Source organism: Erinaceus europaeus, chromosome 21 (assembly GCF_950295315.1).
Source record: "Erinaceus europaeus chromosome 21, mEriEur2.1, whole genome shotgun sequence".
NCBI classification, from domain to species: Eukaryota; Metazoa; Chordata; class Mammalia; order Eulipotyphla; family Erinaceidae; genus Erinaceus; species Erinaceus europaeus.
This window is the reverse complement of record NC_080182.1, coordinates 29,543,696-29,559,953: the sequence shown is the minus strand read 5'-3', so window position 1 is coordinate 29,559,953 and position 16,258 is coordinate 29,543,696. Positions and strand designations below refer to the sequence as shown.

The 16,258-nt window shown below is 62.8% G+C and overlaps 2 protein-coding genes across 4 annotated transcripts; both read right to left on the bottom strand.

Moving 5' to 3' along the window:
* Positions 1 to 2,046: 2,046 nt before the first annotated feature.
* On the bottom strand, positions 2,047 to 3,475 carry GHRL (ghrelin and obestatin prepropeptide). Of its 2 annotated transcripts, none has more exons than XM_060180234.1 (3): positions 3,368 to 3,475; positions 3,174 to 3,284; positions 2,047 to 2,212 (listed from the first exon to the last, which is right to left on the bottom strand). In XM_060180234.1, exons 1-3 carry the CDS (start codon positions 3,473 to 3,475, stop codon positions 2,093 to 2,095), a joined length of 339 nt encoding a protein of 112 aa, XP_060036217.1. In that variant the 3' UTR covers positions 2,047 to 2,092. The 2 variants fall into 2 exon arrangements, with proteins under 2 accessions (XP_060036217.1, XP_060036218.1); XM_060180235.1 differs by having other exon boundaries at positions 3,174 to 3,281.
* A 5,864-nt stretch (positions 3,476 to 9,339) lies between these two features.
* SEC13 (SEC13 homolog, nuclear pore and COPII coat complex component) lies at positions 9,340 to 15,995 on the bottom strand. 2 transcript variants are annotated; one of them, XM_016185537.2, is made up of 9 exons: positions 15,883 to 15,995; positions 15,173 to 15,217; positions 14,871 to 14,986; positions 12,397 to 12,548; positions 11,670 to 11,803; positions 10,173 to 10,306; positions 9,950 to 10,070; positions 9,641 to 9,787; positions 9,340 to 9,554 (listed from the first exon to the last, which is right to left on the bottom strand). In XM_016185537.2, exons 1-9 carry the CDS (start codon positions 15,883 to 15,885, stop codon positions 9,447 to 9,449), a joined length of 960 nt encoding a protein of 319 aa, XP_016041023.1. In that variant the 5' UTR covers positions 15,886 to 15,995; the 3' UTR covers positions 9,340 to 9,446. The 2 variants fall into 2 exon arrangements, with proteins under 2 accessions (XP_016041023.1, XP_060036704.1); XM_060180721.1 differs by lacking the exon at positions 15,883 to 15,995 and adding an exon at positions 15,563 to 15,775.
* Between the last annotated feature and the right edge of the window lie 263 nt (positions 15,996 to 16,258).

The window sequence follows — 16,258 nt, the reverse complement described above, 5'->3', positions numbered from 1 at the left end:
TGGCCCAGGCTGGGAGTGGACGTGGTGCCCCTGCCCTGAGCCTGAAGCCCCTCGTTCCTGGGAGCCCGGGGCGTAGAGTGTGACATGCGTCCCGCAGTCTCTGGGTCCCTGTGAGCCGACAGCGGGTGGCCTCCCCGTTCTTTGGACTCCCTGCTTTCTGGCCCATTGCCCAGACCCTGCTGTGGTGATGGGGCCTCGGTCCCCCCCTGAACAATTGGGGCCGGGTCTGCCCACCAGAGTGCCTGGCCATCACTGTGGGCCAGGGCACTGCCACGCACAGCCAACCTGTGCTCTGCTCCTTGGCCGGCTCCCCGTCTGCGGGCACGAGCTGGGCTATCTCCGACCCATTAGACTTCACTGTGCTGTTGGGGTGCCAGCCCCCACCCCGCCGTCTCTCTGGAAATAAAGCAGCAGACCCTCAGCGTCCGTGTCTTGAGTCCATCTCCCTCCGTGCTAGCAGCTGCTGGCCAGCTCTGACCTGCGAGCCCACAGCGCTGGTCAGTTAGCCCAGCAGACCAAGCTTAAGTCGAGGGCGTGGTGCCTTCTGGGAAGTCCGCCCCTGAAGGCTGGGCAGCTGCCCAGAGATGTTGGGGGGGCCATCTCCTTCCTCTCATGTTCTCTGCCAGTTGCCCTGATGGGGGGGGGGTGCCCTGCTGGGGCTGGACTGGCTTGGTCCTCTGGGGTGGGCTTGCCACTTCTGAGCGTGGGTTGTGGTCCCTGGGTCGGGGCTGGGTGTCAGGCATGTGTGTCACCTGTTGCTCAAGGTGCTGCTGGGAGGTGTGTGTTCTGGATGCTATTCACTGTTAGGTCTGTGTCCCGCTTCTGCAACGTTTTTCCACCCTGTGCTGCCCAGCCCCCAAGGGACTGAGTCCATGTCTGGGGTGTGGGGGTACCAGTGTCCACCCTGGTCCCCTCCGGGGCCACTCCACAGCAGCCCCGTGAGACCCACCCGGAGCTGGGTCGCAGCTAGCCTGTGGTCCTGGTGCCTGGCATGTGAAGGAGGCTTGGTGTCGTCACCTGGACTTCTTTCTCCCCAAGGACCCCCCCTCAGCCTGTCGACCCTTGGAGGTGACGGCACGTCTCGGGCTGGGCTGTGAGGTGCCCAGGAGCACTGCTGTGGGGAGGGTGGACTTGGATGCAAGCCACTTTGGTCACATGGTCGGGCAGCCCCTGAGATGGGTCAGTGCTGTTCCCTGGGCTCTGGGCTCATGCTGGGGGAGGGGAGGGAAGGGGCAGCCTTGTCCTGTGTCTGTCCTGCTCCCTTGTGTGAGCGTGCAATCCTGCTCCAGCTGCAGCAGCGGGGGTAGGGTGGAGGGGTGCTGAGCCTTGTCCCAGTCTGGGGGTCTCGATAGGACCAGCGTTGCTCCAGGGCACGTTGGGACTGGACGCGCTGGCACGTGACTGCAGGGAGTCCATGTCCACTCTGCCACCCCCACTGGATGCCCACCCCCTCTCCCAGCACCATCTGCTCCGGAGTGTCCAGCCATGGACCCCGAGGCTGACCGCCCTGCCCCCTTGACATGGACCTCGCCACCCGCCCAGCACGCACCTCCCCTCTGCTGCCCAGGGCCCTGCTGGCGCGGCCTTTGCTGTGAGTGACCCACAGAGAGCTGGTGTGCAGGCAGACTGTTTATTCCCCCACGGTGTGGGGCCTATGGAGGGGCACACAGGCAGGCACTGTTGGGGGGGTCACTTGTCATGCGGGCTCCCTGGAAAGCGAGAGGTCAGTCAGGCAACTGCCCTGCCCATCAGAGAGCCCTCCGCCAACGTGGTGAAGCAGAGGTGGTGTGGGGGGGACTGGGGGCTGCTTGCACACCTCCCCTGATGGCCCTGGGTGCTGTGGCTGGTGGGGTGGGGGGGGCCCTGTTTGCAGGCTAACGACACCCCTAGTAGCAGGAGCTGGCCCTCCGCCCGACTGAACTTTGCCTGGGGCCAAGTCCCTGCAGGCCGCCTCACAGAAATGGGGCTCCCTGAGCCCCGACACCAGCTGAGGCATTAGGCCGGGCTCTCAGCCCCCCCGGCCCTCGTGGGCATGGGTGGCTCGTCTTGGGTTGGGGGCGCTGTACCGTGGTGGGCTTGCACGGCACCTGCCTCAGCCCTCACCTCTGGCCTCTTCCCAGAGCACGTCCTGGAGGATCTCGCGCAGGGCCTCGCCATGCTGCTCGTACTGTGCCCCCGACAGCCTGAGCCCCACGTCAAAGGGGGCGCTGAACTGGAGGGGGGGACTGGGTTAGAGGCCACCTGGCGGGGCTGGGGTGTCAGCTCTGCCGCCTTCACTCTGCCCCCCACCTCCATCTCATTGTTCAGTGTGCCTGGGTACAGTCCCAGGGCCTCACGAAGGATGCCCACGGCCAACAGCTAACTCTCAGCATCCGAAGAGGCTGTCTGTGATGCCCTCCAGCTCTGCCAAGTGGCCCCTCGGCCCTCCCGGTACATTCAGCTGTGGCCCCGTGAAGCAGGTTGGCTGAGGTGGAGGCCACGTGCCCCGGTGCTCTGCCCTCCTGTCTCCCCCAGGTCCACTGTCAGCCGGCCTTGGCCTGCCCCTGGGAAGGTGATGTGAGCTAAGTCTTCTCTGTGCCGACCCCCTGGGCAGCAGGGTGCTGGCCCAAGGCTCGTGTGTCCCTGGCAAGGCCCTGGGCAACCAGCTGTCTGCAGTGACCCTTCCTGGCGGTCCACCCCAGTGTCGCCTCTGGCTCCGGGCTGGCAAGTCCCGCCTTAGGAATCCCCTACCCTTTTCAGCCACCAGGGTCCAGATGCCAGCATGCTACAACCAGACTTCCCTGGACAGCTGACCCTACCAATGTGTCCTGGAGCCCCGCTTCCCCAGAGCCCTTCCCCACTAGGGAAAGAGAGAGGCAGGCTGGGAGTATGGATCGACCTGTCAGTGCCTGTGTTCAGCGGGGAAGCAATTACAGAAGCCAGACCTTCCACCCTCTGCATCCCACAATGTCTCTGGGTCCATACTCCCAGAGGGATAAAGAATAGGAAAGCTATCAGGGGAGGCGATGGGATACGGAGATCTGGTGGTGGGAATTGTGTGGAGTTGTACCCCTCTTATCCTATGGTCTTGTCAGTGTTTCCTTTTTATAAATAAAAATAGAAAAGACCCCCCTGGGCCTTCTATTTCCCGGCCATCCCGTGTCCAGGGCTCCCCACCCCCACAGGGCACCCACCCTGATCTCCAGCTCGTCCTCCGTGTCCTGGACCCCCTCTTCCTGGCGGAGCCAGCCCTCCAGGGCTCGCGGCTGCACTTTGCCGGGCGGCTTCTTGGGCTCCTTTCTCTGCTGGGAAGGGACAGGGAGGCTGGTCCTCAGATGGGCCCCTTGGGGCATACTGTGCCCCAAGGTGGGGCTGGGGGGTGTCTCACCTGCCCCTTCTGGTGCTCGGGGCTCAGGAAGCTGGAACCTGCCGCGGCCAGGTCCATACACAGTGCCCCCAGCAGCAGCAGGCGACAGGCGGCAGCTGGGGACAGCATGGCTGCAGCTGGTGGAGACAAGCAGGGAGGGTGTCTGCGGGCTCTCCACCACTTGGAACCCGAGGACGGGGAGACCCCTGGGGCAGGCTGCTTCTCCTTGCCTCCAACCTAGGCCCTTCCTACCCTCCATGGGGCTCCCAGGGTGCTGTGCAGGGTGCTGAGAGAGGAGAGACCCCCACAGCCCTGCCCACCCTCCATGGGGCTCCCTGGGTGCTGTGCATGGTGTTGAGAGAGGAGACACCCCATAGCCCTGCCCACCCTCCATGGGGCTCCCTGGGTGCTGTCCATGGTGCTGAGAGAGGAGAGACCCCACAGCTCTGCTCACCCTCCATGGGGCTCCCTGGGTGCTGTGCATGGTGCTGAGAGAGGAGATACCCCACAACCCTGCCCACCCTCCATGGGGCTCCCTGGGTGCTGTGCATGGTGCTGAGAGAGGAGAGAGCCCACAGCTCTGCCCACCCTCCATGGGGCTCCCTAGGTGCTGTGCATGGTGCTAAGAGAGGAGAGACCAGAGACCACGCTTCCTCCAGAGTGAAGGCTCCAGGCTGCAAACTGGCGCACTGAGCAGCAAAGCAGGCTCCCTCCCAGGTGAGCTACTCATCCAGCTCCCAAGATTCTTACAGGGACAAGCAGAGTCCTGGGGCTCCTGGGCCTGGTGTGACCTTATCCGGCCAGACCTGCTTCCCCAGAGCCAAGCACCTACCTTGGCTTCCTGGCAGCGGTGGTGCCCCACGGCCACGTGGAGCTTATATAGGGAGCCGTGTTTGCTGTGGGTGGGTCCCCGCCTCTGGGACTGGGGGTGCTCAGCCCTGGGCAGGTGGTGTGGGGGGAATCCCAGCACGGGCCAGATGCCTGGGGGAGGTGCTGGTTGCCCTGGAGGCATGTGGGTGATGGGGACCTTACCAGCTGCTCGGCTCTGACCCGGCCCCCTCCCTGTCAGTTGGATGTGGTCAGGGGCTCTTCCTGTGCTGGTTGTCCACCTGCCCTGGTCCTGCCTCCCCCCCACCCCCAGTCAGGCCCTTCAGAGCTGAACTGGGCCTCCTGTGGCTCTGGGAGGGAGGAGAGAGGGAAGGAGGGAGAGCGGGTGCCTTTTTCTCCCCTCAACTCTCCTCTTCACCCACTCTCCCCCAGCCCCCATCCCCCTCAGGCAGCCACAGGCTCTGGGTTTTTTTCTTTTTTTATATTTATTCCCTTTTGTTGCCCTTGTTTTATTGTTGTAGTTATTATTGTTGTTATTGATGTCGTTGTTGTTGGATAGGACAGAGAGAAATGGAGAGAGGAGGGGAAGACAGAGGGGGAGAGAAAGATAGACACCTGCAGACCTGCTTCACTGCCTGTGAAGCGACTCCCCTGCAGGTGGGGAGCCGGGGGCTCGAACCGGGATCCTTCTGCTGGTCCTTGTGCTTTGTGCCACATGCGCTTAACCCACTGCGCTTCCACCCAACTCCATGAGTTTTTTTTTTAACCAGAGCACTGCTCAGCTCTGGCTTATGGTGGTGTGGGGATTGAACCTGGGACTCTGGAGCCTCCAGCATGAGAGTGTTTGCATAACCATTATGCTGTCTACCCTCCGCCCCAGGCTCTGGGGTTTTTGAGCCCACATGGCAGTAAACACGCAGCCACGGCACTGGCCATTCTCTGACTCATCCCTGCAGTGTGAAGCTTCAAGGTCTGTGGAGAGACTAAGGTTACTTAGTTAAAGTGCACCTTTTATTTTGGATAGAGACAAACAGAGGAGCAAGAGGAGATCGAGACTCCAAGGAGCCCTGGCTCACAGCTTCTAAAAGCTTCCTATCTGCAGGTGGGGAGCAGGGGCTTGAGCCTGGGTCTTTATGCACTTAATTCGATGCGCCACTGCCTGGCCCTTATAAATCCTTTTCACGGCTATATAATATTCACTTGTGGGCATGTATACCGGCTTCTTCATCCATCCATGGACTCTGGGTTGTTGCTCTGACTTGTCTCCTGTAAACACGTGCCTGTCAGAAAGATGTGTCCGTCCACGCCCTGCAGTGCAGCTGGTGGAAAATGTGTCCGTCCACGCCCTGCAGTGCAGCTGGTGGAAGATGTGTCCGTCCATGCCCTGCAGTGCAGCTGGTGGTCCTGTCTCCTGCGGAGGTGACCAGGTGGCTGTGGAGAGTGGCTGGGCCAGCCATTTGGATCACCCCTGCTGTTGTCACAGCAATCCCAGCCTCACTGAGCAGCCCCCCCCCACATCTGGTGTGTCAGTTCCTCTGTCAGCAAGAGGCTGTCCCACTGTGGTCCTCATGTCTGTCCACTGTCACCACTCAGGGCCTCTCCTGGGGACCCACTGGCTGTTGGTTTGCTCCTGTTCTCCAGGGAAAATGCCTGTTCAGCTCCTTTGGGCCGTATCTATCCATCCATCTGTCTGTCTGTCTGTCTATCTTCTGTTGGATGAGTTGTTGACCTCATTATGCCACTGGACAGCTTAGCAGTGTTTGAAAACAGTCTTCCCCATTGCTGGGGCCCTCGCTGTTCCGGAGCTTTCTGTGACAGTATCTTGCTCGTGTCGCCTTGCCGGCAGATCCCAGGCCCCACCTGTCAGGCCCTGTGGCTCCAGGAGTCAAGCTGTCGGCATGCAGATGGGAGTCTGGTGTTGGTGATGAGTGTACAGAGGGGTCGGGCGTCTCTGTGCCAGGCCCGCAGGGTGCCACACGTGCCATGCCAGGAGTTCTGGGGTCCTGCTGGCTGCTCGGGAGTGACACGGAGGAGCGTGTGACCTGCCCCCACGTGGGCTGTAGCATTTCGGGGTCGTCGCTCCCAGGGGCTCCCAGAGAGGTGGGCGGGGAGCTGGAACAGGGCCATGAGGGGCCATCTCCCCAGAGAGATGGTGTGTGAGCCGGGTGACTGGAAGGCGTGGATGGCAGAGAGCAGAAGGCCAGGGTGGTGTCATGTCACGGAAAGACCTGGAAGGTCATCAGGGCCAGGCCACCCATGGCCTTGCAGGGGCGCAGACCCTCTGGGTGGGTGGGTGGGGGAGGCCACCCACGGCTCTTGGACAAGGAGGCCGGGCCTTGGAGCAGCAGGCAGGTTGGAGGCCTCTCCTGGGCGGCAGCCTGAACCTGGGCCAGAGGGCCGCCCGTGGAGGAGTCAGGAGGCTGGGCTCAGAGGCGGCACATCCCGCAGAAACAGCACCATCACGGCCACCATGTAGGCCCCTCCATCCCCGCCGCTAGCCATGGTGACCAGGATGCCATGGAGGCACGAAGCCTGGGGGCCCTGCCCAGAGTCCTGGGGAGCCGAGACTCGGTGTTGATCTTAGATAAGAGCTCGAGGGCCTGCTGTCGGGAGAGGCGGGGGGCTGCCGGCCCTCGTGTCCTAGCATCCAGGAAGCAGAGTGGGGGTCAGCGTGGGGGCGGCACCCCAGAAGGCCCTGCTGTGTGTAAAAGGTTTAAAAAATATTTAATTTTTGATAGAGGTAGAAATGGAGGTGAAAGTAGGAGACAAAGTAAGACACCCGCAGCCCCCGTTTGCTGCTTCTGAAGCCACCCCCAGCAGGGGGGGAGCGGGGCCTGAACCCTGGTCCTCATGCATTGTAAGGCGCACGCCCCCTTGAGCTCTACAAGCTCTCGTTTGCTTGCTAGACACACAGCTCGCCAAGCTGGCTGTTCACTTGCACAAATATTGCTTGTGGAGGCTGGGGCCTCTGATGCTGGGTCTTCCTCCACCCCGCTTTTTATTTGCCCCCAGGGTTAGTGCTGGGTGCCTGCACTCTGAACCCACTGCTCCTGGTGGCCATTTTCTTCCTATTTTATTTGCTTGGATGGAAGTTGAGTTGGATGGGGAAGCAGAAGGAAGACAGACACGTGCAGACCAGGTTCACTGCCCCGGAAGCTCCCCCGTAGCTGGGCCTCTGCCTGTGTTCTAGGACAGGTGGTCTGGCTTCTCTCAGGTGCTCACCTGCAAAGCCGGGGAGCCCTGTGTGGTCGGGAACCCCTCTCCAGGATCTGCGTCCCCTTGGCCGGAGGTGTTGTGAGGCTTGTGACTGTCTGTCAGAGCCGTTTCCTCAGGGCAGTTTTCATCCATCCGATGTGAGGGGGGTTGCTGCTGACGGTTTGTGGCTTTTGTGTGCGCAGAGCTGTGGAGGAAGTGGGGCTCTGGGTCTTTGTGCGGCCATCTTTTCCTTTCTATTTTTACCAGAGCACTGTTAAACAGCTCTGGTTAATGGTGGTGCGGGGGATTGAACCTGGGACTTTGGAGCCTCAGGCAGGATTCTGTTTGCAGAACCATTATACTATCTACCCTCCGCCCTTGTGTGGCCATCTTGAACCCCACGCCTGACTGTCCTGGGCTGGATGCTGACACCACTTTTATTTTTAATATATAATTTTTTTAGTATTTTTATTTATTATTGGCTAGAGACAGAGAAATTGAGAGGAGGGGGAGATAGAGAGGGAAAGAGACAGACACCTGCAGCCCTGCTTCACCACTGTGAAGCTTTCCCCCTGCAGGTGGGAACCAGGGGATTGAACCCGGGTCTTTGCACACTGTAATGTGTGCACTTAACCAGGTGCGCCACCGCCCGGCCCCCTATTTTTAATATTTTTATTACTGGCTTTTGTGTTTGCTGCTGCGTCTTGTGCCCTTTCAAGTGTGTTGGGCTTTGCTCTGGTGCAAGCGTAACCGTCTGAGGCTCGAACCGGGATCCTTAGGCCGGTCCTTGCGCTTTGCGCCATCTGTGCTTAACCCACTGTGCTACTGCCCGACTCCCTCCTTTAATATTTTAATTAATGGATAGAAACAGAAATCAAGAGGGGGAAGGGGCAAGGGAGAGATACTGGCAGCCCTGCTTCACCACTCATGAAGCTTCCCCCTGCAGGTGGGGACCAGGGGCTTGAACCTGGGTCCTTCTGCTTTGTGATGTGAGCACCTAACCAGGTGCGCCACTGCCTGGTCCTGAGCGTTCCTGCCTGCCTATGTCAGGGGTATTTCCTGTAGCCACTACTTGTGGCAGAGTGAGTCTCCTTCTCCACTTCCCTATAAACACAAACCTTTGTGCCATCTGCACCTTTTTCTTCAGAAGCAGAGGCAGACAGTGGAGAGACCCCAGCCCCAGAGCTTCCTCCAGACCGGGCTCGAACCTGGGCTGTGCAGGTGGAGTCTCCTACTGTCAACTCCAGGAAGGCCGTGTTAGATTCAGGGGACCATAAACACCACCCCTGGCGGTGAGGCGTGGCCAGGGCTGCGTCCCCGCCCCGGGATCTGACCCTGTACCCAGACGGCACCTCTCATCTCCACTGGCCTTGGGCCCTAAGCAGAGCGTGACTCTGGGGATGGGCGCCCCCGCCCCTCCACCGGCTCGCCATGGCTGACGGGTCACCGCTGCCTTGACTGTTGGGGTGGTGTCCTGTGCCCAGACTGCTGTGACCCCCTGGCTGCCCAGGGCCGGCAGAGAAGGCGGGTGGGTGGGCGGGCACAGAGCCTCTGGCCCGCAGGCCTCTGTCCACCGAGGCTGATGTGGGGGAGCAGGGGCTGGCCTGCTGAGGAGAGGCGGCTGGCGGCAGAGGTGGCTGGCACTGGGCCGCGGGAGGCCGAGCGAGCTCTGACCCAGCTCCGTTTATTTCCCGGAAGTCCTCGGACCTGGCCCCATTCTCCGTACCACCACCCAAACTGCCTTGAGGACCGGGGACTGGGGTCCATGCCCTGAGCCCAGGTGGGCGGCCTGCGCTGGCTCAGACACCCGCAGCCTCTCCTGAGTCCGGGCAGACGCCTGCCACCTGTGTGCTGTCAAAGGTCCGAGGGGACGCGGGCCACCGTCCTGGTGTCTGTCCCGTGCCTGCACGGGGTGGGAGGGGCGGCCCGTGTGCTGCAGCTGCTGGCTCAGGACAGTGCAGCAGCAGGAATCTTAAGCAATGTGAGTTTATTGACTCTGAAAACAACCCCCCAGAGGTACGTCAAGATGGCCCCAGACTCCAAGGTCACTCGGCGTCTCCTGAGCGCTGCCAGCCCGTCACTGCTCGTTCTGCTGGCTCTCGGTGGCGGCTGCGGAGCCCTGGCCCTTGTTGACGTCGCTGATGCAGACCCACCGGCCATCTGCCGCCTGCTTCCACAGGGTCACCTGCAGGCGGGACCCACGGCTGTGAGCGTCGGCGGGTGGGGCTCTCCCGGGGGGCCCACCCACTGCCGGCCTCAACAGCTCTGCACCTTGTTGTCACCACCCGAAACGGCCAGGATGTTGGCGGCGATGGACCAGCTCACGTGCCACACGACGTCGCTGAACTTGTGCAGCAGCCGAGGGGACCACGTGTTGGCTGCGGCGTCCTCGCAGGTCCAGATGAACACGCGGCCATCCTGTGCACAAGTGGCAGCGGGCCCCTCAGCCCCTGCCCATGGCCCAGCACCCCGCTCCCCCCCGCCGATGGATGGGAAGGGGCTTAATCTGGAATGCTGGCATGTCGCCAGGGCCCGTCCTTGGGCCTTGAGGTGTCTGGGAAGAGCCCTGGGACGGCTCACCTGGGAGCAGCTGGCGATGGTGCTGGTGGGCAGGCCGATGGACGGGGCCCATGCCACGTCACGCACCCAGTCGCTGTGCGCCTCCAGCTTCTGCTCCTCCTTCCACTGGCCATTCTCCTCCCTGGGGGCAGGGCGGTCCAGCAGGCGGCTCCCGCCTCCACCCTCCTCCCCTGCACCCTGGGCTGGGGGCTCGGCAGGGGCTCCCCCCTGCCCCCCGGCTCACCTCCACAGCTTGATGAGGTTGTCGCAGCCGCCAGAAGCGAACTTCTTGATGTAGTTGGGCTTCTGTCCTGACGGCTGGTCAACGAGGCTGCCTGGGACCACGGCGGGGGCCCAGCTGACGGCATTGCAGCCAATCTGGGGAGGGGGTGCAACATGAGGGGCTGCCAGGACCTCCCGGCCCCGGCCCCAGCAACCGGGAATCCCGACACACTTAACGGGGCACCCTGGATCCCTCTTGCGGCCAAGAAACGAGCTGCAGCCCCGGGAGAGCCGTCACAGCCCTTGGCCGCTCCCGGGGGAGGCGGGAGAAGCAGGCTGAAAAGCACCAGGCCCCAGCGCCCCCCTGCACCGTGTGTGCCAGGCAGCAGCTCTGCTTTCTCTCGTGAACAAAACTTTTTTTTTTTTGCCTTCAGGGTTATCGCTGGGGCTCAGTGCCTGCACCACAATTAATTCACTGCTCCTGGAGGCCATTTCCCCCCATTATTTTGTTGCCCTTATTGCTATTTTTTATCCTTACCACTGTTGTCGTTGTTGGACAGGACAGAGAGAAATGGAGAGAGGAGGGGAAGACAGGGGGGAGAGAAAGACAGACACCTGCAGACCTGCTTCACCGCCTGTGAAGCGACTCCCCTGCAGGTGGGGAGCCGGGGGCTCGAACCGGGATCCTTATGCCGGTCCTTGTGCTTGGCACCATGTGCGTATAACCCGCTGCGCTACCACCCGACTCCCACGAACAAAACTCTTCACCCCAATGGTCCTCCCCCGCAGCTGAGCTGCTCCCCACCTTAGTTTCTGCCCCCACGTCCCGGGAGACCGCAGCCAGCACGGCCGCAAACGGCTCTGGTTCTCCTCAGCCCGCCTGCCCCAGAGCCACCTCAGGAAGGCCCGACACGGCCTCCCCAAGTCCTGGCCGCGGCTCCAGCTCCCTCTCCCCGTCAACGGCTTGAAGTGACCGAATGTTCTGGAAGTGGAGCCTCAGCCCTGCACCGTCGGTGCCGCCTGCTGTGATGTCCCACGGGGGCTCTGCTGCTGCAGGGAGGCCTCACTGCTCCCTCTGCGGCTGCCACCCCTGAACGAGCGCAGCCTCGACTTCAGCCGTCTAAGCCTCCGGGTAAACGGAGTCAGCCGTGTGGCTGGAACATCTGCGGGTGGACTCTCCTCCCAGTTGTCCAGAGGAAACCTGCCCATCACCGGCAGCCTTGGGGGACGCGCCCGCCAGAGCCGAGTGAGGCCGGACTCCACTCCCTGGACAGACTGCTCTGGAGGATGCTCGGCCGGGGGAAGCTGATCAGTCGCCATGCCAATCAGTACCCCCCCCCCCAACCCCGCCACACACACGGGGGAAGCCACAGAACTAACAGACTCAATGTGTGTGCAGTGTTAGGCCACAGACTAGGAGGGGACTAGTCTACAACCCAGCAAAAGGAGCACCCAGCCCCATGGCATCCACAGGGACAGACCTCAGACAGGAGACGTGGCGGCCACCTGCTGGACTTACGCTGTGAGCGTTGCTGATCTTCTTCACCTCCCACTGGCCTTCCCCGGTGTAGGACAGCAGGGAGATGGCCCCGTCCGAGCTCCCGCAGGCCAGGGTCAGCCCGTACTCGTGGGGGGCCCAGCACACGGAGTTCACTGCAGGAGGAGGGGTCGAGACTGAGTCCCCACTGGCTGCACTTGCCTAGTGTTTACATGCTGGGTAGACAGAGGAGCAGAGACACACCTGCAGCTCTACTTCACCACTGCGGAGCCTCCCACGCAGGCAGGGACGGGCTGGAGCCCAGGCCCTCACGCACAGCGACTGTGCACTCTACCGGGTGCACCACCACTCAGCCTCTATATTCTATAGCCCTCTATATTCAGCCTCTATATTCTAGTCCTCTATATTCAGCCTCTATATTCCAGGGACAAAAAGCCCAAGGGGAGTCGGGCGCAGCGCAGCGGCTCAAGGATCCTGTCTGTCTTTCTCTCCCCCTCTGTCTTCCCCTCCTCTCTCCATTTCTCTCTGTCCTATCCAACAATGACGACATCAATAACAACAATGATAAACCACAAGGCAACAAAAGGGAATATAAAATAAAAATAATAATAAAAAAAGCCCAGGAGAGTCAGCAGAGGGCACTGGGGTTTCTGTCAGCCACAGTCTGAGAGGGGTCCTCCCTCGCTGCCCACCATAACGGGTGACCCTGGAGGGATATTCCAAACCCAACCAGACGCCCGGCCCGCACCTGAGGAGTCGTGGCCCCCGTGCTCGTGTGTCTTCTCCCAGGCACCGTTCTCCTCCTTCCAGATGACGACCCTGCGGTCGTAGGAGCAGGACGCCAGGATGTTGCCAAACATGGGGTGCGCCCAGGCCACCTGCCACACGGGGCCCTCGTGTCTGGGGGAAGCAAAGCCGCCGTCAGCCGGGACTCCGGGACAGAGCTGCACGGCGCTGCCAGGGATGCCGACGGGAGGCGGCCCCCTCAGGTGGCACCCGCCATCCGGGTTACGGAGCCTTGCGGGTGGGGCCACCACTCCTGCCCCCACCCCCGGGCGGGGAGGTCGGCCTCCGTGTTACCGATGCGGCGAGGGAGGGGAGACCGTGGCACCGGGGGTGGGGTGGGGCTTGAACCCGGGTCTTGGACGTGCCGAAAGGAGCGTCCCGGTACTCGGCTTCCCAGCGCCTGGGAGCCGCCCCAGCAGCACCACCGCCCGGGAGGCGTTGTGCCCGGTGCCCTGCGTGCATCTTGGGCGAGCTGCCCCCGACCTGCCACAGGCCCTCAAGTTGGGGAGGGGAGCTCCGCAGCACTGCTCACCCAGGGGAAGAAGCTTCTCCTGTGCTGGCTGGGGGCTCGAAACCAGGCCCCTCCAGGCCCGAGTGTGAAGCCTGCCCCCACCAGCTGAGCTACCCCCGTCATTTCCTGTACTTTGAGAAGCGTGGAGTGGGGGTCCCCGCACCAGCCGCACACACAGGCGGCTCAGAACACACTCCAGGGGGTTGAGGCCCCCAATTTCAGACCCAAAACACCCAAACCAAGACACTTTGCTGTAAAACCATCAAAACTGAAGGTCACGGGCCACCAGGGAAAGGAAGAAAGGGGCAAACTCAGGCCAGGCGCCAGTAGACAACAGAGGAAGGAGCAGAACACCCCCGAGGGGCAAACCCTGAGGGAGTTCTGCAGAGACCTTCCTGCCCGAGGCTCTGAGGTCCTGGGTTCAATCCCCAGCACCACCGTCAGCCAGAGCTGAGCAGGGCTCTGGCACCTCTTGTCTATACATCTGTGTGTCTCAGTAAAATAAAAATACCTTTAAAATATAAAAATAAAGGTAAGAGGCCTGAGGTGGTGCACTGGGTACAGCACACTTACTGCTGTGCCCAAGGACCCAGGTTCAAGTCCCCACCCCACACCTGCAGAGGAGAAACGTCACGGGCAGTGAAGCAGCCCTGCAGGCGTCTCTCTTAACCTTTTCCCTCACAACAAGAGAAAATGAAAAAGGGAAAGCTGGTCACAGGGATCGGTGGATTCACTGTGCGGGCGTGAAGCCCCAGTGATAGGCCTGATGGTAAAGTGAAAGCCAAAGTACTAGACCACACTTGCCAGCCCGGGCACCCTGCCCGGGGGCCACCTCGTCAGATCCAGACACTCGGGGCCTTTGCCACCATCAAGACGGCCTCGCAGGAACCTCCCAGAGAGCCCTGCAGGGACGCCGCCTCCCGACCAGGACAGACGCAGACACACGGACGTGCCGGAGTCGGAGCCCGAAACCAAACACAGAGAAGTGGTCGGCCACCCCAGCTGAGCCAGGACCAGACAAGCAGACGGGCCAAGCCAATGCTCGTGGGGGCGGGGCAAGCAGCCGGCGGGCGGGAGGTGTCTGCGTCGGACGTCCATGAGACCCGGCAAGAGAGCCCACCAGAGGCGGGTGGACACCCCCAGAGATGCGCCCGGTGCCACTTAACTCACTGCGGGAGAAGTGTGCATCAGAACCACACAAGGGTCCCCGCACCCCCCACCCCCAGGGACGGCCGCCACCAGCACACAGGCAGCCCTGCAGTGACGTCGTGCAGAAAGCGGGGCGCTGCTCCAGCCACTGCGGTGGGACTGCAAACTGGGGCAGGGCTGTGGGGTGTCTCCTCTCTCAGCACCATGCACAGCACCCTGGGAGCTCCATGGAGGTTGGGCAGGACTGTGGCTTCCCTCCTCTCTCAGCACCATGCACAGCACCCAGGGAGCCCCATGGAGGGTGGGCAGGGCTATGGGGTGTTTCCTCTTTCAGCACCATGCACAGCCCCCAGGGAGCCCATGGAGGGTGGGCAGGGCTGTGGGGTCTCTCCTGTCTCAGCACCATGCACAGCCCCCAGGGAGCCCCATGGAGGGTGGGCAGGGCTGTGGGGTCTCTCCTGTCTCAGCACCATGCACAGCACCCAGGGAGCCCCATGGAGGGTGGGCAGGGCTGTGGGGTCTCTCCTCTCTCAGCACCATGCACAGCACCCAGGGAGCCCCATGGAGGGTGGGCAGGGCTGTGGGGTCTCTCCTCTCTCAGCACCATGCACAGCCCCCAGGGAGCCCCATGGAGGGTGGGCAGGGTGTCGGTCACCCTGAGCCCCGGGGTCTCAGCCCTGTAAAAACTAATGAGGCCGACAAGGGGCAGCTGGAGGCCCTGCAGGAGGCGGAAGGTCCGACCTGCCGGCGCCCGAGGGACATGGCGGAGCACCCACCCGCGGAGGTCGGCCACGAGGATCTGGCTGCCGTTGCGCACGTCGAAGATCTTGACGGAGCGGTCGGAGGAGCAGGTGGCCAGGCGGGTGCCGTAGTAGTCCATCTGGGCGTCGTGCTGCCGGACAGGAGAGAGCAGGACAGTCGGATGGCAGCGTGGGGGGAGGCTCCTGGGGGCCCCCGCCCGACCGCCAGGGAGGGCGGGAGGAGGAAGCCGGTCCCGCGACCTCCTGTTCACCCCGACACCCGCCCCTCGGTGCCCCTGGTGGGTGGCTGCCCTGCCCGTGGGGTGGGGGGCACTCACGATCATGTCCTCGTGGGACGTGTCCACGGTGTTGATCACCGACACCTGGAAGCAGAGAGGCCGCTGAGGGGACCGGGGCTCGGCGCCCACCCGGACAGACGGACAGTCACCGCCTCGGCCGCTGTCCCTCTGGGCTGCCCGTGAGCTTTGGGAGGGCACGGTCCTCCCCCGCCTGCCCCAGTGCGAGTCGGGGCTCAAGCCCAGGGCGGTGGCAGCATGGTGAGCCGTACCTGGACCCCCAAACCCCCGACCCCCAGCACCCAGCACTCAGGACCCAGCACCCAGCCGGGCTCAGCGGAGGCCCCGGGGTGGGGGACGCGGCCGGGCACCAGGCTGGGTTCTGGGGTCAAAGGGCGGAGTCCGGGCGCCTCGTCACCCGCAGCTCCCCACCCCGACACCCGCAAAGCGGGTGAGGCCTGGGGGCTCTTGGCCAGTGGCTCAGCCGTCACCGTCGGCGCCCCTCCACCTGCCCCCCACCCTCCAATGTCAATCTGAGACAGAGACAGAGAGAGACAGAGGGAAGAATTGCACCCCAGGAGCTTCCTCTGTGCCTCCGGGCTCCTTCCCTGCGGTGCCGGGGCTCAAAATCCAAGGGACGAGCGGGCACCCGGGGCGGTCCGGCTCCTTCTCCGCCACAGGCTCCATCGGCCTCGAACCCGTGGCCGTGGGCCGCTCGCCCCGCCCCCAGCTGTCGGGGACCCGACACTCACCATCGCGGCGGCGACTGCAGCTCCCGGCTTAGGACGTGGCAGCGGCCGGCGGCGCCTCCCGATTGTCCACTTCCGGCAAAAGTCCTACTTCCGGCGCCGGCGGGCCTGCTGTCGGTCCGCCACAGAGAGTCCTCCGGCCAGTAACGTGTCCCACTCTCATGATGGTTCCTCCCATCTCCGGACCGATCTCGCGAGAGCTGGCGGGTGGGGTGGAGTTTGCTGATCTCTGGGAACCGCCAGGGGCGTCAGGGCGCCCTCGGGGTCTGCACCTGCTCTTCGCCCGGGGGACCGGCCAGCGCGGGGCAGCCCTGTTCCTGCCCTCGCCGTTTCTCGGCACTGGGGGGTCTAGTCTCCCCTCCCTGGACATGGGGGTCCA

What these genes read in the sequence shown, in the direction of transcription:
- GHRL (XM_060180234.1), bottom strand. Translation starts at nt 3,475, where the DNA reads ATGCTGTCCCCAGCTGCCGCCTGTCGCCTGCTGCTGCTGGGGGCACTG. An exon ending in CCGAGCACCAGAAGGGGCAG is followed by an intron (nt 3,285 to 3,367) that starts GTGAGACACCCC and finishes GTCCCTTCCCAG; the next exon opens with CAGAGAAAGGAGCCCAAGAA. An exon ending in AGGACGAGCTGGAGATCAGG is followed by an intron (nt 2,213 to 3,173) that starts GTGGGTGCCCTG and finishes CCCCCCCTCCAG; the next exon opens with TTCAGCGCCCCCTTTGACGT.
- SEC13 (XM_016185537.2), bottom strand. An exon ending in AACCTCATCAAGCTGTGGAG is followed by an intron (nt 10,071 to 10,172) that starts GTGAGCCGGGGG and finishes CCCTGCCCCCAG; the next exon opens with GGAGGAGAATGGCCAGTGGA. An exon ending in CCATCGCCAGCTGCTCCCAG is followed by an intron (nt 9,788 to 9,949) that starts GTGAGCCGTCCC and finishes ACTTGTGCACAG; the next exon opens with GATGGCCGCGTGTTCATCTG.